This window comes from Heteronotia binoei, chromosome 3 (assembly GCF_032191835.1).
Source record: "Heteronotia binoei isolate CCM8104 ecotype False Entrance Well chromosome 3, APGP_CSIRO_Hbin_v1, whole genome shotgun sequence".
NCBI classification, from domain to species: Eukaryota; Metazoa; Chordata; class Lepidosauria; order Squamata; family Gekkonidae; genus Heteronotia; species Heteronotia binoei.
In genome coordinates this window covers 193,856,017-193,882,429 of record NC_083225.1, presented here as the reverse complement: position 1 = coordinate 193,882,429, position 26,413 = coordinate 193,856,017, and the positions used below count along the sequence as shown (strand labels likewise).

General features: G+C 50.8%; 1 protein-coding gene and 1 non-coding gene across 2 annotated transcripts in view; one reads left to right on the top strand and one right to left on the bottom strand.

Annotated features, from left to right (window-relative positions):
• The window catches only part of ARRB1 (arrestin beta 1), a 102,886-nt gene that overhangs the window by 31,987 nt on the left and 44,486 nt on the right, over window positions 1-26,413 (top strand). The window contains exons 4-7 of the mRNA XM_060235361.1: window positions 256-286; window positions 5,814-5,874; window positions 18,527-18,571; window positions 22,897-23,093. Coding sequence (XP_060091344.1) covers window positions 256-286; window positions 5,814-5,874; window positions 18,527-18,571; window positions 22,897-23,093 — 334 coding nt within the window. The remainder of the gene's footprint in view (window positions 1-255; window positions 287-5,813; window positions 5,875-18,526; window positions 18,572-22,896; window positions 23,094-26,413) is intronic.
• On the bottom strand, window positions 21,169-21,240 carry TRNAT-AGU (transfer RNA threonine (anticodon AGU)). The gene has a single exon. It is a non-coding gene; the product is annotated as a tRNA-Thr (tRNA).

Genomic DNA, 26,413 nt, shown 5'->3' with positions numbered 1-26,413 from the left:
TTTTCACTAAATGCCGGGTAAGATGGATGAGCCTCCGGGAAGCCGGGCTGGTACGGCACGGAGCAGTTTGGAAGGATGATCTCGTGTCTCCCGTAAGCGGCTCAGGGGCCATCTGTCGGCTGCAAGTGTATCCAAAGAAGCGCGGAGCTTAGGAGGGGCTTGGACTTTCATCCCCGGGGTTTAGCTGTTGGCTTTGGAGGCGGGCTGTAGAGCAGTAAGCCAGCATTAGCCCTCTTTTGCACCTCCTCCTTTCAGTGGGGAAATCTACCTCCTGCAGTTGGAGCAGGTAAGAAGACAAGCACATTGGATTTATACCCCGCCCTCCACTCTGAATCTTGGAGTCTCAGAGCAGCTCACAATCTCCTTTCCCTTCCTCCCCCACAACAGACACCCTGTGAGGTAGATGAAGATATTGGATTTATATTCCGCCCTCCACTCCGAAGAGTCTCAGAGCGGCTCACAATCTCCTTTCCCTTCCCCCCCCCCTCAACAGACACCCTGTGAGGTAGATGAAGATATTGGATTTATATCCCGCCCTCCACTCCAAAGAGTCTCAGAGCGGCTCACATTCTCCTTTCCCTTCCTCCCCCCCACAACAGACACCCTGTGAGGTAGATGAAGATATTGGATTTATATCCTGCCCTCCACTCCGAAGAGTCTCAGAGTGGCTCACAATCTCCTTTCCCTTCCTCCCCCACCCCAACAGACACCCTGTGAGGTATATGAAGATATTGGATTTATATCCCGCCCTCCACTCCGAAGAGTCTCAGAGCAGCTCACAATCTCCTTTACCTTTCCCCCCCTCAACAGACACCCTGTGAGGTAGATGAAGATACTGGATTTATATTCTGCCCTCCACTCCAAAAGAGTCTCAGAGTGCCTCACAATCTCCTTTCCCTTCCTCCCCCACAACAGACACCCCATGAGGTAGATGAAGATACTGGATTTATATCCCGCCCTCCACTCCGAAGAGTCTCAGAGTGGCTCACAATCTCCTTTCCCTTCCTCCCACACAACAGACACCCTGTGAGGTAGATGAAGATATTGGATTTATATCCCGCCCTCCGCTCCAAAGTGTCTCAGAGCGGCTCACAATCTCCTTTCCCTTCCTCCCCCACCTCAACAGACACCCTGTGAGGTAGATGAAGATATTGGATTTATATCCCGCCCTCTACTCTGAAGAGTCTCAGAGCAGCTCACAATCTCCTTTACCTTCCCCCCCCCTCAACAGACACCCTGTGAGGTAGATGAAGATATTGGATTTATATCCTGCCCTCCAATCCAAAGAGTCTCAGAGTGGCTCACAATCTCCTTTCCCTTCCTCCCCCATAACAGACACCCTGTGAGGTATATGAAGATATTGGATTTATATCCCGCCCTCCACTCTGAAGAGTCTCAACGGCTCACAATCTCCTATATCTTCTCCCCCCACAACAGACACCCTGTGAGGTATATGAAGATATTAGATTTATATCCCGCCCTCCACTCTGAAGAGTCTCAGCGGCTCACAATCTCCTATATCTTCTCCCCCGACAACAGACACCCTGTGAGGTAGATGAAGATATTGGATTTATATCCCACCCTCCACTCCGAAGAGTCTCAGAACGGCTCACAGTCTCCTTTCCCTTCCTCCCCCACAACAGACACCCTGTGAGGTAGATGAAGATATTGGATTTATATCCCGCCCTCCACTCTGAAGAGTCTCAGAGTGGCTCACAATCTCCTTTCCCTTCCTCCCCCACAACAGACACCCTGTGAGGTAGATGAGGATATTGGATTTATATCCCGCCCTCCACTCTGAAGAGTCTCAGAGCGGCTCCCAATCTCCTTTCCCTTCCTCCCCCACAACAGACACCCTGTGAGCAGTGTTCCCTCTGAACTGAGTCAGCATGAGCTAGCTCACAGTTTTTTTAGCCTCCAGCACACTTTTTTGTCTTTGCTCAGGATGATATGGCCCCAGAGCAAACTAATTTATGCAGCAAGCCATAACTTTAATGCCAGTAGCTCACAAAGTAGAATTTTTGCTCAAAAGACTCCACAGCTTGAAGATCTCAACTTGTCAGAGTATAAAAGAGAACTGTTTCAAGATGATGTATAGGTGGTATATGACTCCGAAAAAACTGGCTAGGATGAGTAAGAAAATGTCGGATAGATGTTGGAAATGTAAAAAACATGAAGGTTCTTTCTTTCATATGTGGTGGACTTGTGAAAAAGCAAAAGAGTACTGGAAGATGATACAACAAGAAATCTCCAAAATTTTGGGTTACGATTTTAAGAAAACTGCAGAGACGTTCTCGCTTGGATTAAAATTAGAGAAATTTACAAAGGAAGGCAGGACTCTAATTTGGTACTTGCTATCAGCTGCTAGGACACTGTATGCGCAGCTGTGGAAGCAAGAAAAAATACCAGAGAAATGGGACTGGACTATGAAAGTTTTATCGTGGAGGGAAATGGACAAACTAACTAGAACGCTAAGAGACTATGATTTAGAGATTTTCAAAAAGGAGTGGAAGAAATTTAAAAGATATATGGAGAAAGAGTGGAATGTAAAAAGACATTGGACAATTTTTTAGCATTAATGAGGAAAAAATATATAGATTGAACTTTGATCAGTTAGTAGTACCTTTAGTATTGAACTTGAATCTATAACTTCGGGGAAGTCAATCTTGGAGGGAGGGGGGGATTGAAATGCCATATGGGTTAGTACTGAAAATCTATAATTAAGATTTGTAACCATATGTTATCAATAAATTGTTAAAACACAAAAGACTCCACAGCTTAGAGAGAGTATTGCCTGTGAGGTAGGTGGGGCTGAGAGAGCTCTCTCAGAAGCTGCCCTTTCAAGGACACCTCTGCGAGAGCTATGACTGATCCAGGGCCATTTCATCAGCTGCAAGTGGAGGAGTGTGGAATCAAACCCGGTTCTCCCAGATAAGAGAGCTCTGGCTAGCCAAGGCCATTCCAGCAGGTGCAAGTGGAGGAGTGGGGAATCAAACCCGGTTCTCCCAGATAAGAGAGCTCTGGCTAGCCAAGGCCATTCCAGCAGGTGCAAGTAGAGGAGCGGGGAATCAAACCTGGTTCTCGCAGATAAGAGAGCTCTGGCTGACCCAAGGCCATTCCAGCAGGTGCAACGGAGGAGTGGGGAATCAAATCCGGTCCTCCCAGGTAAGAGAGCTCTGGCTGACCCAAGACCATTCCAGCAGGTGCAAGTGGAGGAGTGGGGAATCAAACCCGGTTCTCCCAGATAAGAGAGCTGTGGCTGACCCAAGGCCATTCCAACAGCTGCAAGTGGAGGAGTGGGGAATCCAACCCGATTCTCCCAGATAAGAGAGCTCTGGCTGACCCAAGGCCATTCCAGCAGCTGCAAGTGGAGGAGTGGGGAATCAAACCCAGTTCTCCCAGATAAAAGAGCTCTGGGTGACCCAAGGCCATTCCAGCAGCTGCAAGTGGAGGAGTGGGGAACCAAACCCGGTTCTCCCAGATAACAGAGCTCTGGCTGACCCAAGGCCATTCCAGCAGCTGCAAGTGGAGGAGTGGGGAACCAAACCCGGTTCTCCCAGATAAGAGAGCTCTGGCTGACCCAAGGCCATTCCAGCAGCTGCAAGTGGAGAGGTGGGGAATCAAACCCGGTTCTCCCAGATAAGAGAGCTCTGGCTGACCCAAGGCCATTGCAGCAGCTGCAAGTGGAGGAGTGGGGAATCAAACCCTATTCTCCCAGATAAGAGAGCTCTGGCTGACCCAAGGCCATTCCAGCAGCTGCAAGTGGAGGAGTGGGGAATCAAACCCAGTTCTCCCAGATAAGAGAGCTCTGGCTGACCCAAGGCCATTCCAGGAGCTGCAAGTGGAGGAGTGGGGAATCAAACCCTATTCTCCCAGATAAGAGAGCTCTGGCTGACCCAAGGCCATTCCAGCAGCTGCAAGTGGAGGAGTGGGGAATCAAACCCAGTTCTCCCAGATAAGAGAGCTCTGGCTGACCCAAGGCCATTCCAGCAGCTGCAAGTGGAGGAGTGGGGAATCAAACCTGGTTCTCCCAGATAAGAGAGCTCTGGCTGACCCAAGGCCATTCCAGCAGGTGCAAGTGGAGGAGTGGGGAATCAAACCCGGTTCTCCCAGATAAGAGTCCGCACACTTAACCACTACACCAAACAAGGAGGAAGTCGTCAAATTCTCCTCTTATGGAATAAGCTAGGCACCACAGCCTGGTTTATTTACAGAAAAAGCCATATATGCGTTGCATGTGTGGTACTGAGCATAAGGACATCAGAAGAGCCCTGCTGGAGCAGAGCCATGGGCCATCTCGGCTCTCAGCCTCCTTTGCACAGTGGCCAGTCAGTGACCTTGGCGTTGCTTCCTAGCACAAGGATGCGGAGTAGAGGTGTCAAACTCATTTTTTTGGAGGGCCACATCTCACACAAGTGAGACCTTGTCGGGCTGTGTGTGTCATGAAATGCAATGGCAGGAGGCAGAGTTATAAATTTTAGGAAGGACACAAGACGACACACATTAAAGATTTTTTTAAAAAAACAAAAAAACTTTTAATAAAGCATGCTTAAAACGTTAGCACTTCTTGGTCTTAAAGGTGCTTTCTTTGTATCTCTCCCATGGGATCCAGGGAACCTGTTATAGGGAAGCTCTGGCTCTTTCCTTCCTTCGCCAGGGGACCAGGAGAGGGAGGAGCCTCAGCCAATAGAAGGAAGAGAGGCTTGGCTCAGTAGCTCTGCTGTGGGATTGAGAGAGCCTGGCAAAGCAAACTATTCCTCCCCCACCCTTCGTCCCCAAGGGAGGAGCCTCAGCCAATAGAAGGAAGAAAGGCTTGGCTCAGTAGCTCAGCTGTGTGATTAAGAGAGCCCAACAAAGCAAACTATTACTCCCCCACCCTTCGTCCCCAAGGGAGGAGCCTCAGCCAATAGAAGGAAGAAAGGCTTGGCTCAGTAGCTCAGCTGTGTGATTGAGAGAGCCCGGCAAAGCAAACTATTCCTCCCCCACCGTTCGTCCCCAAGGGAAGAGCCTCAGCCAATAGAAGGAAGAGAGGCTTGGCTCAGTAGCTCTGCTGTGGGATTGAGAGAGCCTGGCAAAGCAAACTATTCCTCCCCTGCCCTTCATCCCCAAGGGAGGAGCCTCAGCCAACAGAGAAGATAGAGGCTTCACTCTGTAGCTCCTGTGCGATTGAGCAAGCCTGCCAAAGCTGTGATACAGAAGGAAGCGAGAGAGAGAGAGAGAGAGAGAGAGAGAGAAGGAAGAAGATGACAGCTAGTTGCTCGGGGGCCTGATAGGAGCCCTCCAGGGGCCTGATTCAGCCCCTGGGCCTCATGTTTCACATCCATGGTCTAGAGGCTGACTGCCTCTGTGTATATAGGTTCCCTTTAGCCATCTTGCTTAGTAGCAACAAGACCATGTGCGGTGCAAACCCGGGCTTTGAGTTCCGGTTTGAGGAGCTTTGGGGCCGTCATCTTGCCAGTTCTTTTGGATCCTTCTTGCCCTCGGTCCTATTCACGAAATCCACCTCCTTCCCTCCCCCCCCCCACTCTATTTGTAGAAAAGTTCACGTTGTATCTCCCAATCCAGAATCCCAATATTTGAGCAATCAAATATGGGATCTTGGAAGATGTGCTCAGAGATTAGAATATACACACATATATATATATATATATATAGAGAGAGAGAGAGAGAGAGAGCGCAGTGGGAACTGGAAACAGCAAATATTCATTGACCTGAGGCAGTTTGAGGATCTGGCTTGTTTGTTCAATTCATAATTGGGCAGCGTTTTTGGCCGACTCTTTATCCTGTCCCCCCCCCCCTTCTTTTTCTTACAGCTGACAGTCTACTTGGGCAAGAGGGATTTTGTGGATCACATAGACGTCGTCGATCCAGTGGGTAAGTGGGCCGGTTGGTAGCTTTTGGAATCATGCAGATGGCTGCTAAATTGAGCTGGTGTGGTTTACTCTTGATCTCTCTGACACTCTAACCCAGAGGAGTCAAGCACATTTGCTACGAGGGCCAGATCTGACATAAATGTCACTTCGTTGGGCCAGGCCTGTGTGCCATAAAATATAAAAGGGAGGGATGGTGGCTCAGTGGTAGAGCATCTGCTTGGTAAGCAGAAGGTCCCAGGTTCACCCCCCGGCATCTCCAACTAAAAAGGGTCCAGACAAGTAGTCGTGAAGAACCTCAGCTGGAGACCCTGGAGAGCCATGAATGGGGCTGTGGCTCAGTGGTAGAGCATCTGCTTGGTGAGCAGAAGGTCCCAGGTTCAATCCCCGGCATCTCCAACTAAAAAGGGTCCAGGCGAATAGGCGTGAAGAACCTCAGCTTGAGACCCTGGAGAGCCATGAATGGGGCTGTGGCTCAGTGGTAGAGCATCTGCTTGGTAAGCAGAAGGTCCCAGGTTCAGTCCCCGGCATCTCCAACTAAAAAGGGTCCAGGCGAATAGGTACGAAAAACCTCAGCTTGAGACCCTGGAGAGCCATGAATGGGGCTGTGGCTCAGTGGTAGAGCATCTTCTTGGTGAGCAGAAGGTCCCAGGTTCAATCCCCAGCATCTCCAACTAAAAATGGTCCAAGCAAATACGTACGAAAAACCTCAGCTTGAGACTCTGGAGAGCTGCTGTCAGTCTGAGTAGACAATACTGACTTTGATGGACCAAGGGACAGATTTAGTATAAGGCAGCTTCATATGTTCATAATGCCAGGTATGGGGGATATAAACACAATGAAGAACCCAGGGAAACCCAGGTAACGGTGTTATTTTTTAAAGCAGAATATAAACAAAAGCAATTGATTCCTCACAGTTAAAGCAATAGATTTGCTAGATTCGAATTCTGATGGCGCCTGGCATTTTTGGCCACATAATGTTGGACTGGATGGGCCACTGGCCTGATCCAACAGGGCTTCTCTTATGTTCTTATGCGACACAGAGTGTTGGACTGGAGGGGCCACTGGCCTGATCCCACAGGGCTTCTCTTATGTTCTTATGTGACACAGAGTGTTGGACTGGAGGGGCCACTGGCCTGATCCAACTTGGCTTCTCTTATGTTCTTATGTGACACAGAGTGTTGGACTGGATGGGCCATTGGCCTGATCCAACTTGGCTTCTCTTCTGTTCTTATGTGACACAGAGTGTTGGACTGGATGGGCCATTGGCCTGATCCAACATGGCTTCTCTTATGTTCTTATGTGACACAGAGTGTTGGACTGGAGGGGCCACTGGCCTGATCCAACAGGGCTTCTCTTATGTTCTTATGTGACACAGAGTGTTGGACTGGATGGGCCATTGGCCTGATCCAACTTGGCTTCTCTTCTGTTCTAATGTGACACAGAGTGTTGGACTGGATGGGCCATTGGCCTGATCCAACATGGCTTCTCTTATGTTCTTATGTGACACAGAGTGTTGGACTGGAGGGGCCACTGGCCTGATCCAACAGGGCTTCTCTGATGTTCTTATGTGACACAGAGTGTTGGACTGGATGGTCTATTGGCCTGATCCAACAGGGCTTCTCTTATGTTCTTATGTGACACAGAGTGTTGGACTGGATGGGCTATTGGCCTGATCCAACTTGGCTTCTCTTATGTTGTTATGTGACACAGAGTGTTGGACTGGATGGGCCATTGGCCTGATCCAACATGGCTTCTCTTATGTTCTTATGTGACGCAGAGTGTTGGACTGGAGGGGCCACTGGCCTGATCCAACAGGGCTTCTCTTATGTTCTTATGTGACACAGAGTGTTGGACTGGATGGGCCATTGGCCTAATCCAACAGGGCTTCTCTTATGTTTTTATGTTACACAAGAGTGTTGGACTGGATGGGCTATTGGCCTGATCCAGCATGGCTTCACATGTTCTTATGTGACACAGAGTGTTGGATTGGATGGGCCACTGGCCGGATCCAACAGGGCTTCTCTTATGTGACACAGAGTGTTGGACTGGATGGGCTATTGGCCTGATCCAGCATGGCTTCTCTTATGTTCTTATGTGACACAGAGTGATGGAATGGATGGGCCATTGGCCTGATCCAACATGGCTTCACTTATGTTCTTATGTGACACAGAGTGTTGGACTGGAGGGGCCACTGGCCTGATCCAACATGGCTTCTCTTATGTTCTTATGTGACACAGAGTGTTGGACTGGAGGGGCCACTGGCCTGATCCAACATGGCTTCTCTTATGTTCTTATGTGATACAGAGTGTTGGACTGGAGGGGCCACTGGCCTGATCCAACATGGCTTCTCTTATGTTCTTATGTGACACAGAGTGTTGGATTGGATGGGCCACTGGCCGGATCCAACAGGGCTTCTCTTATGTGACGCAGAGTGTTGGACTGGATGGGCTATTGGCCTGATCCAGCATGGCTTCTCTTATGTTCTTATGTGACACAGAGTGATGGAATGGATGGGCCATTGGCCTGATCCAGCATGGCTTCACTTATGTTCTTATGTGACACAGAGTGTTGGACTGGAGGGGCAACTGGCCTGATCCAACATGGCTTCTCTTATGTTCTTATGTGACACTGAGTGTTGGACTGGAGGGGCCACTGGCCTAATCCAACATGGCTTCTCTTATGTTCTTATGTGACACAGAGTGTTGGACTGGAGGGGCCACTGGCCTGATCCAACATGGCTTCTCTTATGTTCTTATGTGACACAGAGTGTTGGACTGGATGGGCTATTGGCCTGATCAAACAGGGCTTCTCTTATGTTCTTATGTGACACAGAGTGTTGGACTGGATGGGCCATTGGCCTGATCCAACTTGGCTTCTCTTCTGTTCTTATGTGACACAGAGTGTTGGACTGGATGGGCCATTGGCCTGATCCAACATGGCTTCTCTTATGTTCTTATGTGACACAGAGTGTTGGACTGGAGGGGCCACTGGCCTGATCCAACATGGCTTCTCTTATGTTCTTATGTGACACAGAGTGTTGAATTTGATGGGCCATTGGCCTGATCCAACATGGCTTCTCTTGTGTTCATATGTTCTTAAGCCTGCTGGATAACCTTGGATCTGTCACATACTCTTCGCCTAGCCCACCTCATAGGGTTGTTGCAAGGATAGAAAAGAACAATGTTTAATCCATTTTGGGTCCCAGAGGAGGGGGGAAATAATACCTAAATGAATAGTTTGGTGGATACGTTTTTTTGAATGTTTCCGCTGGTTGCTGTGGGGGTGGGGTGGGGTGGGGAGCCCAGAATTGTAAGTGTGGTTCTTTTTTCCTTCTCTACCATCATAGGCACACTCTGCTGAGTTAACAGATTGGTGATGGATAGTGCTAAGTTTGGTGTAGAGCCAGTTTGGTGTAGTGGTTAAGTGCACGGACTCTTATCTGGGAGAACCTGGTTTGATTCTCCCCTCCTCCACCTGCAGCTGCTGGAATGGCCTTGAGTCAGCCAGAGCTCTCTTATTTGGGAAAACCGGGTTTGATTCCCCCCTCCTCCACTTGCAGCTGCTGGAATGGCCTTGGGTCAGCCAGAGCTCTCTTATTTGGGAAAACCGGGTTTGATTCCCCCCTCCTCCACCTGCAGCTGCTGGAATCGCCTTGGGTCAGCCAGAGCTCTCTTATTTGGGAAAACCGGGTTTGATTCCCCCCTCCTCCACTTGCAACTGCTGGAATGGCCTTGGGTCAGCCAGAGCTCTCTTATTTGGGAAAACCGGGTTTGATTCCCCCCTCCTCCACTTGCAACTGCTGGAATGGCCTTGGGTCAGCCAGAGCTCTCTTATCTGGGAGAACCGGGTTTGATTCCCCACTCCTCCACTTGCAGCTGCTGGAATGGCCTTCGGTCAGCCAGAGCTCTCTTATTTGGGAAAACCGGGTTTGATTCCCCCCTCCTCCACTTGCAGCTGCTGGAATGGCCTTGGGTCAGCCAGAGCTCTCTTATTTGGGAAAACCGGGTTTGATTCCCCCCTCCTCCACTTGCAACTGCTGGAATGGCCTTGGGTTAGCCAGAGCTCTCTTCTCTGGGAGAACCGGGTTTGATTCCCCCCTCCTCCACTTGCAGCTGCTGGAATGGCCTTGGGTCAGCCAGAGCCCTCTTATTTGGGAAAACCGGGTTTGATTCCCCCCTCCTCCACTTGCAACTGCTGGAATGGCCTTGGGTCAGCCAGAGCTCTCTTATTTGGGAAAACGGGGTTTGATTCCCCCCTCCTCCACTTGCAACTGCTGGAATGGCCTTGGGTCAGCCAGAGCTCTCTTATCTGGGAGAACCGGGTTTGATTCCCCACTCCTCCACTTGCAGCTGCTGGAATGGCCTTGGGTCAGCCAGAGCTCTCTTATTTGGGAAAAACGGGTTTGATTCCCCCCTCCTCCACTTGCAGCTGCTGGAATGGCCTTGGGTCAGCCAGAGCTCTCTTATTTGGGAAAACCGGGTTTGATTCCCCCCCTCCTCCACTTGCAACTGCTGGAATGGCCTTGGGTCAGCCAGAGCTCTCTTCTCTGGGAGAACCGGGTTTCATTCCCCACTCCTCCACTTGCAGCTGCTGGAATGGCCTTCGGTCAGCCAGAGCTCTCTTATCTGAGAGAACCGGGTTTGATTCCCCACTCCTCCGCTTGCAGCTGCTGGAATGGCCTTGGGTCAGCCATAGGTCTCGCAGAGCTATCCTTGAAAGGGTAGCTTCTGGGCGAGCTCCCTCAGCCCCAACAATCTCACAGGGTGTCGTGGGGGAATAAGATAAAGGAAGTTGTGAGCCCCCCCCCCCAATATTTAATTACAACCTTGCCTTCGGTTACCCGTGGAGCTGCTAGCAAAACCTCTCCGTTTGTGAGCGTCTCTCCCCGGACATTTGCGAGGGCCGTGACTCATCTGTGTCACAAGCTTCCTTCGCTTCGACACGGGAAGCACACGCCAACGGAAGTGTCCCTCTGGTCCTCCCTCTTTGCTGGCTGCTTCCCCCTCCAAAGAAATTAATTAACTTCTGCATTCAAGAGAAGGTCTTGGATAAACTCTGCCTCTGCTCTCGGGCATGCTTCAGAAATCTGGGCCCAGAAGGAACGCTTTGCCATCCTGATGCACCACATCTTAAGAAGGATCTGGACAAGCTGGAACGGATCCAGAGGAGGGCGAAGAAGATGGTGAGGGGTCTGGAGACCAAGTCCTATGAAGAGGGGAGGAACGGTGGCTCAGTGGTAGAGCATCTGCTTGGTAAGCAGAAGGTCCCAGGTTCAATCCCCAGTATCTCCAACTAAAAAGGGTCCAGGCAAGTAGGTATGGAAAACCTCAGCTGGAGACCCTGGAGAGCCATGAATGGGGCTGTGGCTCAGTAGTAGAGCATCTGCTTGGTAAGCAGAAGGTCCCAGGTTCAATCCCCGGCATCTCCAACTAAAAAGGGTCCAGGCAAATAGGCGTGGAAAACCTCAGCTTGAGACCCTGAAGAGCCATGAATGGGTCTATGGCTCAGTGTTAGAGCATCTGCTTGGTAAGCAGAAGGTCCCAAGTTCAATCCCCGGCATCTCCAACTAAAAAGGGTCTCGGCAAGAAGGTATGGAAAACCTCAGCTGGAGACCCTGGAGAGCCATGAATGGGGCTGTGGCTCAGTAGTAGAGCATCTGCTTGGTAAGCAGAAGGTCCCAGGTTCAATCCCAGGCATCTCCAACTAAAAAGGGTCCAGGCAAGTAGATGTGACAAACCTCAGCTTGAGACCCTGGAGAGCCATGAATGGGTCTATGGCTCAGTGGTAGAACATCTGCTTGGTAAGCAGAAGGTCCCAGGTTCAATCCCCGGCATCTCCAACTAAAAAGGGTCCAGGCAAATAGGCATGGAAAACCTCAGCTTGAGACCCTGAAGAGCCATGAATGGGTCTATGGCTCAGTGTTAGAGCATCTGCTTGGTAAGCAGAAGGTCCCAAGTTCAATCCCCGGCATCTCCAACTAAAAAGGGTCTAGGCAAGTAGGTATGGAAAACCTCAGCTGGAGACCCTGGAGAGCCATGAATGGGGCTGTGGCTCAGTAGTAGAGCATCTGCTTGGTAAGCAGAAGGTCCCAGGTTCAATCCCAGGCATCTCCAACTAAAAAGGGTCCAGGCAAGTAGATGTGACAAACCTCAGCTTGAGACCCTGGAGAGCCATGAATGGGTCTATGGCTCAGTGGTAGAGCATCTGCTTGGTTAGCAGAAGGTCCCAGGTTCAATCCCCGGCATCTCCAACTAAAAAGGATCCACGCAAGTAGGTGTGAAAAACCCCAGCTTGAGACCCTGGAGAGCCATGAATGGGTCTATGGCTCAGTGGTAGAGCATCTGCTTGGTTAGCAGAAGGTCCCAGGTTCAATCCCCGGCATCTCCAACTAAAAATGGTCCAGGCAAATAGGTGTGAAAAACTCAGCTTGAGACCCTGGAGAGCCATGAATCGGGCTGTGTCTCAGTGGTAGAGCATCTGCTCAGTAAGTAGAAGGTCTCATGTTCAATTCCTGGCATCTCCAACTAAAAAGGGTCCAGGCAAGTAGGTGTGAAAAACCTCAGTTTGAGACCCTGTAGAGCCATGAATGGGTCTATGGCTCAGTGATAGAGCATCTGCTTGGTAAGCAGAAGGTCCTAGGTTGAATCCCCGGCATCTCCAACTAAAAGGGTCCAGGCAAGTAGGCGTGAATAACCTCAGTTTGAGACCCTAGAGAGCCATGAATGGGGCTGTGGCTCAGTGGTACAGCATCTGCTTTGTAAGCAGAAGGTCCCAGGTTGAATCCCCGGCATCTCCAACTAAAAAGGGTCCAGGCAAGTAGGCGTGAATAACCTCAGCTTCAACCCCTGGAGAGCCATGAATGGGGCTGTGGCTCTGTGGTAGAGCATCTGCTTGGTAAGCAGAAGGTCCCAGGTTCAATCCCCGGCATCTCCAACTAAGAAGGATCCACGCAAACAGGCGTGAAGAACCTCAACTTGAGCCCCTGGAGAGCCATGAATGGGGCTGTGGCTCAGTGGTAGAGCATCTGCTTGGTAAGAAGAAGGTCCCAGCTTCAATCCCCAGCATCTCCAACTAAAAAAGGTCCAGGCAATTAGGTGTGAAAAACCTCAGCTTGAGACCCTGGAGAGCCATGAATGGTTCTATGGCTCAGTGTTAGAGCATCTGCTTGGTAAGCAGAAGGTCCCAGGTTCAATCCCCGGCATCTCCAACTAAAAAGGGTCCAGGCAAGTAGGTGTGAAAAACCTCAGCTTGAGACCCTGGAGAGCCATGAATGGTTCTATGGCTCAGTGTTAGAGCATCTGCTTGGCAAGCTGAAGGTCCCAGGTTCAATCCCCAGCATCTCCAGGGTCTAGGCAAGTAGGCGTGAATAACCTCAGTTTGAGACCCTGTAGAGCCCTGAATGGGGCTGTGGCTCAGTGGCAGAGCATCTGCTTGGTAAGCAGGAGGTCCCAGCTTCAATCCCTGGCATCTCTAACAAAAAAGGGTCCAGGCAAACAGGCGTGACAAACCTCAGCTGGATACCCTGGAGAGCCATGAATGGAGCTGTGCCTCAGTGGTAGGACATATGCTTGGTAAGTAGAACGTCCCAGGTTCAATCCCCAGCATCTCCAACTAAAAAGGATCCAGGCAAGTAGGTGTGAAAAACCTCAGCGTGAAACACTGGAGAGCCACTGCCAGTCTTAGTAGACAAGACTCACTTTGATGGACCGAGGGGAATCTGATTCAGTATAAGGCAGCTTCATATGTTCAAGAAAGGTTGAAGGAGCTGGGCATGTTTAGCCTGGAGAGGAGGCGGCTGAGAGGTGATAGGATCACCATCTTCAAGGACTTGAAGGGCTGTCCTATAGAGGAGGGTGTGGAATTGTTTTCTGTGGCCCCAGAAGGTAGGACTAGAATCAACGGATTGAAATCAAAACAAAAGAGTTTCTGGCTCAACATTAGGAAGAGCTTCCTGACCGTTAGAGCGGTTCCTCAGTGGAACAGGCTTCCTCGGGAGGTGGTGGGCTCTCCTTCCTTGAAGGTTTTTAAACAGAGGCTAGATGGCCATCTGACAGCAATGAAGAGAGCCACGGAGAGCTATGAATGAATTCAACACCCCTGCACTAAGCTGTGGAGTTTTGTGAGCAAGAATCCTACTTCGTGAGCTCCTGGCATTTAAGTTGTGAGCTACTGTATAAATTAGCTTGCTCTGGGGCCATTTTTCCTGAGCTAAGACCAAAATGGGTTAGCCAGAGGCTAAAAAACTGAGCTAGCTCACGCTAACTCAGCTTAGAGGGAACTCTGATCGGCACTACTGACTATGATGGAGCAGTGGTCTAATTTAGTATAAGGCACCTTGACGTGTTTTCTTTCACATTTTGGGGGTGGGGGTGGGATGCCGCTTATTGGTAGAGCTTCTTCCTGGCATGCAGAAGGTCCCAGGTTCAATCCCCAGCATCTCCAGCTGAAAAGACCAGGTCACAGGTGACATGGAAAGCCTCTGCCTGAGACCCTGGAGAGCTGCTGCCAGTTTTGAGTAGGCAAGACTCACATTGATGGTCTGGTGGTCTGATTCAGTAGATGGCAGGCTCCTGTGTGTTTAAGGGAGGGGCTGTGGCTCAGTGGTAGAGGCTCTCCTCGGCATGCGGAGGGTCCCACGTTCAATCCCCGGCATCTCCAGTTAAAAGGACCAAGCAGAAGGTGATGGGAAAGAACCTCAGTGGCTCAGTGGTAGAACTTCTGCTTGGCATACAGAAGGTTCCAGGTTCAATCCCCGGCATCTCCAGTTAAAAGGACCAGGCAGGAGGGGATGGGAAAGAACCTCAGTGGCTCAGTGGCAGAGTATCTGCTTGGCATGCGGAAGGTCCCAGATTCAATCCCCGGCATCTCCAGTTAAAAAGGACCAGGCAGGAGGCGATGGGAAAGAACCTCAGTGGCTCAGTGGCAGATCCTCTGTTTGGCATGCAGAAGGTCCCAGGTTCAATCCCTGGCATCTCCAGTTAAAGGGAACAGGCAGGAGGTGATGGGAAAGACCTCCTGAGACCCTGGAGAGCAGCTGCCCATCTGAGTAGACAGTGCTGACCTTGATGGACCAAGGGTCTGATCCAGTAGAAGGGAGCTTCATGTGACCACCCCCACCTCCCTCTTGAGAGCCAGTTTGGTGGTGAAGCGAGTTGACTCTTATCTGGGAGAACTGGGTTTGATTCCCCATTCCTTCACTTGCACCTGCTGGAATGGCCTTGGGTCAGCCGTAGCTCTGGCAGAGGTTGTCCTTGAAAGGGCAGCTGCTGTGAGAGCCCTCTCCAGCCCCACCCACCTCACAGGGTGTCTGTTGTGGGGGAGGAAGGTCAAGGAGATTGTGAGCCGCCCTGAGACTCTGAGATTCGGAGTGGAGGGTGGGATATAAAACCAATATCATCATCTTCTTTCTTCTTCTTGAATCAAATGTTCTCTCTCTGTCTCTTTCTCTCAATCCTAAACAGAATTAAACCAATCTAGCCTCACTGATTTCATTGGACTTAGATAGGTTTAACTCAGCTTAATGTTGCACTGTTTATCACCTGTCTTTTAAACCGATGAATTAAATATCCGAAACCTCAACGCGGATGCTTTATCCTCGGAGGAAGCATAAATGGCGTCCGGAAGGGCAGTCTTGAATATCAAGGATCATTTTCGCTCTCTGCCCACTGATTAAATTTGGGACCGTTTGATGCATTGTTTGACTCTTAGGTGGATTGTTCTATTGATTTCAGACCCAAGTTTCTAGCCCTGCTGAGGCCGGCCTCCGCATAAACGCCCCTGCTCTTTCCCCAGCTGAAGGCAAGATGGGGAGCGGGGAGTCAGTTTGGTGCAGTGGTTAAGTGTGCGGACTCTTATCTGGGAGAACCGGGTTTGATTCTCCATTCCTCCACTCGCAGCTGCTGGAATGGCCTTGGGTCAGCCATAGCTCGCTTATCTGGGAGAACCAGGTTTGATTCCCCACTCCTCCACTTGCACCTGCTGGAATGGCCTTGGGTCAGCCATAGCTCTCTTACCTGGGAGAACCGGGTTGGATTCCCCACTCCTCCACTTGCACCTGCTGGAATGGCCTTGGGTCAGCCATAGCTCTCTTATCTGGGAGAACCGGGTTTGATTCCCCACTCCTCCACTTGCGGCTGCTGGATTGGCCTTGGGTCAGCCAGAGCTCTCTTATCTGGGAGAACCGGGTTTGATCCCCCACTCCTCCACTTGCACCTGCTGGAATGGCCTTGGGTCAGCCATAGCTCTCTTATCTGGGAGAACCGGGTTTGATTCCCCACTCCTCCACTTGCGGCTGCTGGAATGGCCTTGGGTCAGCCATAGCTCTCTTACCTGGGAGAACCGGGTTGGATTCCCCACTCCTCCACTTGCACCTGCTGGAATGGCCTTGGGTCAGCCATAGCTCTCTTATCTGGGAGAACCGGGTTTGATTCCCCACTCCTCCACTTGCGGCTGCTGGATTGGCCTTGGGTCAGCCAGAGCTCTCTTATCTGGGAGAACCGGGTTTGATCCCCCACTCCTCCACTTGGACCTGCTGGAATGGCCTTGGGTCAGCCATAGCTCTCTTATCTGGGAGAACCGGGTTGGATTCCCCACTCCTCCACTTGCACCTGCTGGAATGGCCTTGGGTCAGCCATAGCTCTCTTATCTGGGAGAACCGGGTTGGATTCCCCACTCCTCCACTTGCACCTGCTGGAATGGCCTTGGGTCAGCCATAGCTCTCTTATCTGGGAGAACAGGGTTTGATTCCCCACTCCTCCACTTGCAGCTGCTGGAATGGCCTTGGGTCACCCAGAGCTCTCTTATCTGGGAGAACCGGGTTTGATTCCCCACTCCTCCTCTTGCAGCTGCTGGAATGGCCTTGGGTCAGCCATAGCTCTCTTCTCTGGGAGAACCTGGTTTGATTCCCCACTCCTCCACTTGCACCTGCTGGAATGGCCTTGGGTCAGCCATGGCTCTCTTATCTGGGAGAACCGGGTTGGATTCCCCACTCCTCCACTTGCAGCTGCTGGAATGGCCTTGGGTCAGCCATAGCTCTCTTATCTGGTAGAACAGGGTTTGATTCCCCACTCCTCCACTTGCAGCTGCTGGAATGGCCTTGGGTCAGCCAGAGCTCTCTTATCTGGGGGAACCGGGTTTGATTCCCCACTCCTCCTCTTGCAGCTGCTGGAATGGCCTTGGGTCAGCCATAGCTCTCTTATCTGGGAGAACCGGGTTTGATTCCCCACTCCTCCACTTGCACCTGCTGGAATGGCCTTGGGTCAGCCATAGCTCTCTTATCTGGGAGAACCGGGTTTGATTCCCCACTCCTCCACTTGCACCTGCTGGAATGGCCTTGGGTCAGCCATAGCTCTCTTATCTGGGAGAACCGGGTTTGATTCCCCACTCCTCCACTTGCACCTGCTGGAATGGCCTTGGGTCAGCCATAGCTCTCTTATCTGGGAGAACCGGGTTTGATTCCCCACTCCTCCACTTGCACCTGCTGGAATGGCCTTGGGTCAGCCATAGCTCTCTTATCTGGGAGAACCGGGTTTGATTCCCCACTCCTCCACTTGCACCTGCTGGAATGGCCTTGGGTCAGCCATAGCTCTCTTATCTGGGAGAACCAGGTTTGATTCCCCACTCCTCCACTTGCAGCTGCTGGAATGGCCTTGGGTCAGCCATAGCTCTCTTATCTAGGAGAACCGGGTTTGATTCCCCACTCCTCCACTTGCAGCTGCTGGAATGGCCTCGGATCAGCCAGAGCTGTCTTATCTGGGAGAACTGGGTTTGATTCCCCACTCCTCCCCTTGCAGCTGCTGGAATGGCCTTGGGTCAGCCAGAGCTCTCTTATCTGGGAGAATCGGGTTTGATTCCCCACTCCTCCACTTGCAGCTGCTGGAATCGTCTCGGGTCAGCCAGAGCTGTCTTATCTGGGAGAACCGGGTTTGATTCCCCACTCCTCCACTTGCAGCTGCTGGAATGGCCTCGGATCAGCCAGAGCTGTCTTATCTGGGAGAACTGGGTTTGATTCCCCACTCCTCCCCTTGCAGCTGCTGGAATGGCCTTGGGTCAGCCAGAGCTCTCTTATCTGGGAGAACGAGATTTGAATCCCCACTCCTCAACTTGCAGCTGCTGGAATGTCCTTGGGTCAGCCAGAGCTCTCTTATCTGGGAGAATCGGGTTTGATTCCCCACTCCTCCACTTGCAGCTGCTGGAATGGCCTTGGGTCAGCCAGAGCTCTCTTATCTGGGAGAACCGGGTTTGATGGAGGGGGCACAGTGGTAGGGCTTCTAGTGTCCTGGCCCCACTGATGGACCTCCTGATAGCACTTGGTTTTTTTGGCCACTCTGTGACTCAGACTGGATGGGCCTAGGCCTGATCCAACAAGGCTTCTCTTATGTTGTTATTTTGGAGACCGTTCTTTCATAGGGTTGCCAGAAGTCGGAAGCAAGTTGAGGGCAGTTAGGACACGCGCAGAGAGAGTTTTCCACAACATTGGAGGCTGTTTATCAGCAGTTGAGGTAGCGGCCGGGATTCAGCGGAGATAATAAGCGGCAGTCTCTGTTGGTGTGGGTGGAGTTGGAGAGCCGAGGCATCTGCCTCGCCGTGCGCACAAGCCGCGTCGCTCCTGTCCTGAAGCTTGAGTCTTATTTCGTCTTCCATTTGTTTTACAGATGGCGTCGTGTTGGTGGATCCGGAATATCTGAAGGAAAGGAAAGGTAACGCCTAATTCTCTTCCCTCCCGTACACCACGAGCATGCCGTGAAAGCTGAGGATTTGTGCAGACGTCTCGGGGGATGCCAACCTCCAGTCTGAAGTTCTCCTGGGTTGCATCAGTGCTCAGTTTCAGTTTATGTCAATTTATATCCCGCCCTTCTCACCGAAGCGGCTCAGGGCGGCTCACAACATATAAAATCTAATATAGAGTTTGGTTTTAATAATACATCAATTTGCAACAATTTAAAACAGTAAAATAGATATATAGAACATATAGTTCTTATCGGGGCTCTTTTTCTAGCAGGATATTTCCTTTGCATATTAGGCCACACACCCCTGATGTCGCCAATCCTCCAAGAGCTTGCAGGAGGCCCTGTAAAAAGAGCCCTGTAAGCTCTTGGAGGATTGGCTACACAAGAAGGGCATGGCCTAATATGCAAAGGAGTTCCTGCTACAAGAAAGCCCTGGTTCTTGTGGCCCCTTCTTACACGCCCAGGGAAATGCTGATTGACGTAGTCAGTCAGGTAGCAATTTTTCTCCAGCCCAGTTTGGCCAAGGTTTCTGGAGTTTTTTGTCATCTTCTGGGCATGGTAACAATGACAAGTGGTCACGCGGTAGAAGTACAATGGAATACAAAAGCAACGGTGTGAATTCCAAAGAAAAGATAATCAGTCATTTTCATTCATGTGCAAACCCAACTACAGAACATGGAATGCTTCATAAATGTGCAGTGCAGTGCAGAGAGCCAGTTTGGTGTAGTGGTTAAGTGTGCGGACTCTTACCTGGGAGAACCGGGTTTGATTCCCAACTCCTCCACTTGCACCTGCTAGCATGGCCTTGGGTCAGCCATAGCTCTCATAGGAGTTGTCCTTGAAAGGGCCAGTTTGGTGTAGTGGTTAAGGGTGCGAACTCTTATCTGGGAGAACCGGGTTTGATTCCCAACTCCTCCACTTGCACCTGCTAGCATGGCCTTGGGTCAGCCATAGCTCTGGCAGAGGTTGTCCTTGAAAGGGCAGCTGCTGTGAGAGCCCTCTCCAGCCCCACCCACCTCACAGGGTGTCTTTTGTGGGGGAGGAAGGTAAAGGAGATTGTGAGCCGCTCTGAGACTCTTCGGAGTGGAGGGTGGGATATAAATCCAATATCTTTATCTACCTCACAGGGTGTCTGTTGTGGGGGAGGAAGGTAAAGGAGATTGTGAGCTGTTCTGAGACTCTTCGGAGTGGAGGGCGGGATATAAATCCAATATCTTCATCTACCTCACAGGGTGTCTGTTGTGGGGGAGGAAGGTAAAGGAGATTGTGAGCCGTTCTGAAACTTTTCGGAGTGAATGGCGGGATATAAGTCCAATATCTTCATCTACCTCACAGGGTGTCTGTTGAGGGGGGGAAGGTAAAGGAGATTGTGAGCTGCTCTGAGACTCTTCGGAGTGGAGGGCGGGATATAAATCCAATATCTACCTCACAGGGTGTCTGTTGTGGGGGAGGAAGGGAAAGGAGATTGTGAGCCGCTCTGAGACTCTTCGGAGTGGAGGGTGGGATATAAATCCAATATCTTCTTCTTCTTCAGTGTTCACAAAAATGAACAGGTTCTAGGTGAATGGCAGAACCAAGAGTCCATGGAATAAAAACGACTGTTTATTTGCAATTGAAGTTTTATTTGGAATCTGCACAGTTGTTTTTGGCATTCCGTCTTCTAGCCGTGGAGCAGGGGCCACTAAGGATGTATGTCTTGGCGGGGGGGGGCGGTATTTGTGAAGTTTCTGCATTGTGCAGGGGGTTAGACTAGATGACCCTGGAGGTCCCGTCCAACTCTATGCTTTTATGACAGAGATCAGTTTCCCCGGAAAAAGCAGCTGCGTTGGAGTCAACTGTATGGTATTACATCCCACTGTGGTCCTTCCCTCTCTGAACCTTTTCCTCCCTGGACTATACTCTCAAATCTCCAGGAATATCCAGACCCAAAGTTGACAACTCACACATCCCTGCTGGGGCTCTGCCCCTTCCCAAACCCTCCCTTCCCTAGAGTCCATCTCCAAATATTCCGGAAGTTTCCCACCAGAAGTTGGCAGCCCTAAATTAAGCTGAGCGGATGCTGAGAGCGAGAGTCCCTCAGCCAACTTCGGTGCCTTTTGTAGCTGCTACATATGGAGTTGCCAGCCTACAGATGAGGAGTGGAGATTTCCCAGAATTAGAACTGATCTCCAGACTACAGAGATTAGTTCCCCTGGAGGAAATGGCTGCTTTGGAGGGTGGACTCTAGGGCAGGGGTGTCAAACGTGCGGCCCAGGGGCTGAATGAGGCCCCCCAAGCAACTGGCTGTCATATGAACATATGAAACTGCCTTTTACTGGATCAGACCCTTGGTCCAACAAAGTCAGTCTTGTCTACTCAGACTGGCAGCGGCTCTTTCTCCAGGGTCACCAGCTGGGTTTTTTAAAACCTACTTGCCTGGATCCTCTTCAGTTGGAGATGCCGGGGCTTGAACCTGGGACCTTCTGCTTACCAAGCAGATGCTCTACCACTGAGCCACAGCCCCATTCATGCTCTCCAGGGTCTCCAGCTGAGGTTCTTCACGCCTACTTGCCTGGACCCTTTTTAGTTGGAGATGCCAGGGATTGAACCTGGGACCTTCTGCTTACTGAGCAGATGCTCTACCACTGAGCCACAGCCCCATTCATGGCTCTCCAGGGTCTCAAGCTGAGGTTTTTCACGCCTACTTGTCTGGACCCTTTTTAGTTGGAGATGCCGGGGATTGAACCTGGGACCTTCTACTTCCCAAGCAGATGCTCTACCACTGAGCCACAGCCCCATTCATGGCTCTCCAGGGTCTCAAGCTGAGGTTTTTCATGCCTGTTTGCCTGGACCCTTTTTTGTTGGAGATGCCGGGGCTTGAACCTGGGACCTTCTGCTTACCAAGCAGATGCTCTACCACTGAGCCACAGCCCCATTCATGGCTCTCCAGGGTCTCAAGCAGAGGTTTTTCACACCTATTTGCCTGGACCCTTTTTTATTGGAGATGCCGGGGCTTGAACCTGGGACCTTCTGCTTACCAAGCAGATGCTCTACCACTGAGCCACTGTCTCTTGCTTCCTTCTGCATCGCAAGCTACCTTTGCAAGGCCTGCTCTATTGCACAGGAGCTACAGAGCAAAGCCTCTATTTTCTCCTTTGGCTGAGGCTCCTCCCCCTCCTGGTCCCCTGGGGAGGGAGGGAAAGAGCCAGAGCTTCCTTTGCCCAGTTCCCTGGATCCCATGGGAGAGATACAAAGAAAGCACCTTTAAGAGCAACCAGTGCTAATGTTTTAAGCATTTTTTTTTAAAAAAATCTTTAATTGTGTTTGTGTCCTTTAAAAAGTGTTTATGTCTGCTGCCTAGCCTTAAATAGGTACACACAAGGCCTGGCCTAACATGGCCCAGCCCAACGAGGTCTCATTTATATCAGACCCGGCCCTCATAACAGATGAGTTTTGCACCCCTGCTCTACGGCATTGAACTCTGCTGAGGTCTCTTTCCTTCCCCAGACGTCGTCCTCCCCAGACTCCACCCCCAAAGTCTCCAGGAATTTCCCAACCTGGAATTGGCAACTCTACCGCCCTGGGCGAGGTCAGCCTCTAAAAGCTCACAGCTTCCTGAAAAGCCCTCCTGTGCGACCTGTGACGAGAAGAGCACAAAAGATTTGTGGATGTTCTCTCCCCTCATTGGTGGATCTGTATAATATGGCATGTAAAAGGAAGATACAAATGATCCTAAGGGACCATACACATCTGGGCCATTTGCTTTTTGAGATCTTACCGTCAGGTAGACGATATAGAGTGTTGAAGGCTAGGACGAACAGATTTAAGGACAGTTTCTATCCAAGTGCTGTGGTTAGGTTAAATGCAGGGTTATGAAGGATTATCTGTTTTAGATGTATTTAATGGTTTAAATGGTTTTAATGGTTTTATGAATGTTTATTTAATGGTTTAAATGGTTTTAATGGTTTTATGAATGTTTATCCGTTTTAGATGTATTTAAATGGTTTTAATGGTTTAAATGGTTTAATGGTTTTAGATGTATTTAAATGGTTTATGAATATGTGTGTTTGATGTGTTGGTATGTTTGTGGAAGAGCACCTCATTTCGTTGCTCTCTTTTTGTTGAGAACAATGACAATAAATTCATCTATCTATCTATCTATCTATCTATCTATCTATCTATCTATCTATCTATCTATCTATCTATCTATCTATCTATCTATCTATCTATCTATCTATCTATCTATTTATCTATCTATCTATCTATCTATCTATCTATCTATCTATCTATCTGTCTGTCATCCCTTCTCCCCACAGTGTTTGTGACGCTAACATGCGCCTTCCGCTATGGGCGCGAGGATCTCGACGTCCTGGGCCTGACCTTCCGGAAGGATCTTTTCGTCGCCAACAACCAGGCCTTCCCCCCCGTCCCCGAGGAGAAGAAACCGCTGACGCGGCTCCAGGAACGGCTGATTAAGAAACTCGGGGAGCAGGCCTACCCTTTTACCTTTGAGGTAGGAGTCCTTCCTTCTCCCCTTCCAGTCTCCGGTTCAAGCCCCTCTTCTGCCCAGATAAGGGTTCTGCTTCCTAGAATAAAGACGTGGTTGCGGGGAGGAAAGCTAGCAGCTCAGGGGATGTGGCGAGGAATTGGGCAGCTGATAACTCGGCCCTTCCTGAGAAAGAATTGGTTCCTTTTGTCCATCTTTGCGTGCTGATTTCATCTCCTCAGTTTTGTGTCGGTGCCCCTTTGTCCAAAACTGTTTCAGGTGAAAATGGGCACCCCCCCCCCCCCCGCCCCCAAGCTGCAATCACCGTGTGCCCTCAAGGTCCAAAGTGGCATTGTCTGCGAGAGACACAAACCATCTCTTAGCCTGTTGTCTTAAATTATAGGCAGAGAGTTAGAAAGCGCTGCCCTTTCTGATTTTTCCGCGAATGGGCGTCTGTGCTGGAATCAGATCTTCCTGTAGCTGCAAGGGGGCCTCTGTGGGGTCTCCCCCCTGACTTCCAGCCAGTGCCCCCCAACTCAGGGGACCCGACCCATCTGAGTAGGATGAGAGGGCAAGAGGCATCTGAAGAAGGTCGTCTTGCTTCTTGCAGCCGGCTTGAAAGCCAGCTGCAACAGCGTAGAGATCCATTTAAAAGTCCAGGGGATTAATAAGAGGGGAGAAAAGGTAAGTCTTCGGAGGGGAAAGAAAGGGCAATGAGGGAGGGGTTGGTGTGGAGGAGCTGGGGGGGACTTTTTAATTTTTTCAGCCCCCCCCCTCCCTAGTTTTCCCAGTGCCCCCCTGCTGGAAAAATCCTGGCTATGGGATTAATATACTCGGTTTTAATAAAAGCATACGCTTATAGTTCGTGGTCTCGGACCGCAAATAAAAACACTCATTCTGAAAGATGCAAAATGTTTGGTTTCTGAGAGTCGAGGAGACCAAAGTTTAATCCCTTCTGTATTTATTTATTTGTTTAAATTTCTATCCCAACCTCTTCGCAAGCGACCTCTCCGCAACATACATTTTTACAATTTAACCAATAAAAAACTACAATTTAAAATTATTAAATAATTTAATAATTTTAATCATTAAATTATTAATTATTAATTAATTATTAATTATTTAATAATCTCTGCCCTGTTGTTGGCCCTCCAGAGGAACTGGTTGGCCACTGTGTGAGACAGGAGGCTGGACTAGATGGACCCTCCCTGGTCTGACCCAGCAGGGCTCTTCTGAGGTTCTTCTCAGGGGACGGCCTCAGCCTCTCTGCCCTGTTGTTGGCCCTCCAGAGGAACTGGTTGGCCACTGTGTGAGGCAGGAGGCTGGACTAAATGGACCCTCAATGGTCTGATCCAGCAGGGCTCTTCTGATGTTCTTCTCAGGGGAAGGCCTTGGCCTCTCTGCCCTGTTGTTGGCCCTCCAGAGGAACTGGTTGGCCACTGTGTGAGACAGGAGGCTGGACTAGATGGACCCTCCCTGGTCTGACCCAGCAGGGCTCTTCTGAGGTTCTTCTCAGGGGAAGGCCTCGGCCTCTCTGCCCTGTTGTTGGCCCTCCAGAGGAACTGGTTGGCCACTGTTTGAGTCAGGAGGCTGGACTACATGGACCCTCCCTCTATCTGAGCCGGGGTGGTCCATGGGGGGAGATCCCTCTGCCGGCTCTTGATGGGGTGTCACTAATCCCAGCCCCCAAGGTCAAGAGCTTGGAGCCCTCTCTTACAATGGAGGCCCAGGTAGCAGCCACTACTAGATCCGCCTTTTTTTCATCTTCGGCAGGTACGGCAGTTGGCCCCCTTCCTGGAGCGCAACGTCTTAGCACTGGTGATCCATGCTACGGTCACCTCAAGAATTGATCACTGTAATGCTCTCTACATGGGGCTACCCTTGGCGCTGACCTGGGAACTACAGCTAGTGCAGAACGCTGCAGCGCGGCTGCTAATGAGGCTCCCCCGGTGGGAGCACATTCAGCCAGTGCTGAGTGAGCTGCACTGGCTACCTATTGTGTTCCGAGTCCGTTTCAAGGTGTTGATATTGACCTTTAAAGCCCTCTGTGGAGAAACGCCATTTTAGTCAATGTTGGTGCTTCATTGGAAGGGAACATTAAACTACTAAAGTAGGCTTTGGCCTAGACTCCCTCCATCCCCTCCTCCCTTCCAGAGTTAAACCAGCGCCTCTAGGGGGAAAGCCTCCTAGAGGGGCAGGAAGTTCTTTAGCCTTCCCCTCATTGCCTCCCCCCTGCTGGAGTTAAACCAGCAACTCTAGGGGGGAAAGCCTCCTAGAGGGGCAGGAAGTTCTTTTGTTCTTTTTATTTGAGTTAGGCGGGAAAAGGCCAGTTCTCAGCTGGCGCTCAAAGGAAAAGGTGGCCAGTGTGTGGGCTCCTGCCTGTGGGAGAGGCCTACTCAAGAGGAAGAGGACCCCAGGCAGTCAGACCGAGTAAGTCATCCACAAGGCAGGGCAAGTTTAGACCAGGGACAGTAGGATGCGTTTAAATCCACCTTTTATTTGTCATGCTGGTTGCTGTGCGGGTGCTGTGCCTCAGCCTCTCTGCCCTGTTGTTGGCCCTCCAGAGGAACTGGCTGGCCACTGTGTGAGGAAGGAGGCTGGACTAGATGGACCCTCCCTGGTCTGATCCAGCAGGGCTCTTCTGAGGTTCTTCTCAGGGAAAGGCCTCAGCCTCTCTGCCCTGTTGTTGGCCCTCCAGAGGAACCGGCTGGCCACTGTGTGAGACAGGAGGCTGGACTAGATGGACCCTCCCTGGTCTGATCCATCAGGGCTCTTCTGATGTTCTTCTCAGAGGAAGGCCTCAGCCCCTCTGCCCTGTTGTTGGCCCTCCAGAGGAACCGACTGGCCACTGTGTGAGACAGGAGGCTGGACTAGATGGACCCTCACTGGTCTGACCCAGCAGGGCTCTTCTGATGTTCTTCTCAGGGGAAGGCCTCGGTCTCTCTGCCCTGTTGTTGGCCCTCCAGAGGAACTGGCTGGCCCCTGTGTGAGACAGGAGGCTGGACTGGATGGACCTTCACTGGCCTGATCCAGTAGTGGGTTGGTTAGGCTGAGAGGATGCAACCGGCTCATAGTCACCCAGAGTGGGGATTCGAGTCTGTGTCTCTGAGAACCTAGAGTGACACTTTCACCACTACTCCGTGACATCTCTTTATTACCTCTTCTGTGGGAAGGAGCAGCCCTGAGACTGTGGCACTGTTTTGGAAAGCACACTAGTCGGTTGCGCAGTGTGGCCCGAGGAGGTATCGGGCTTTTGTGTGCAGAGATCAAACTGTTCCTCCCTGGGCTCGTCGGGGTGGGGAGTGACATGCAAGAAGGGGAGTTAGTTCAAAGGGGGACGTTTGGGA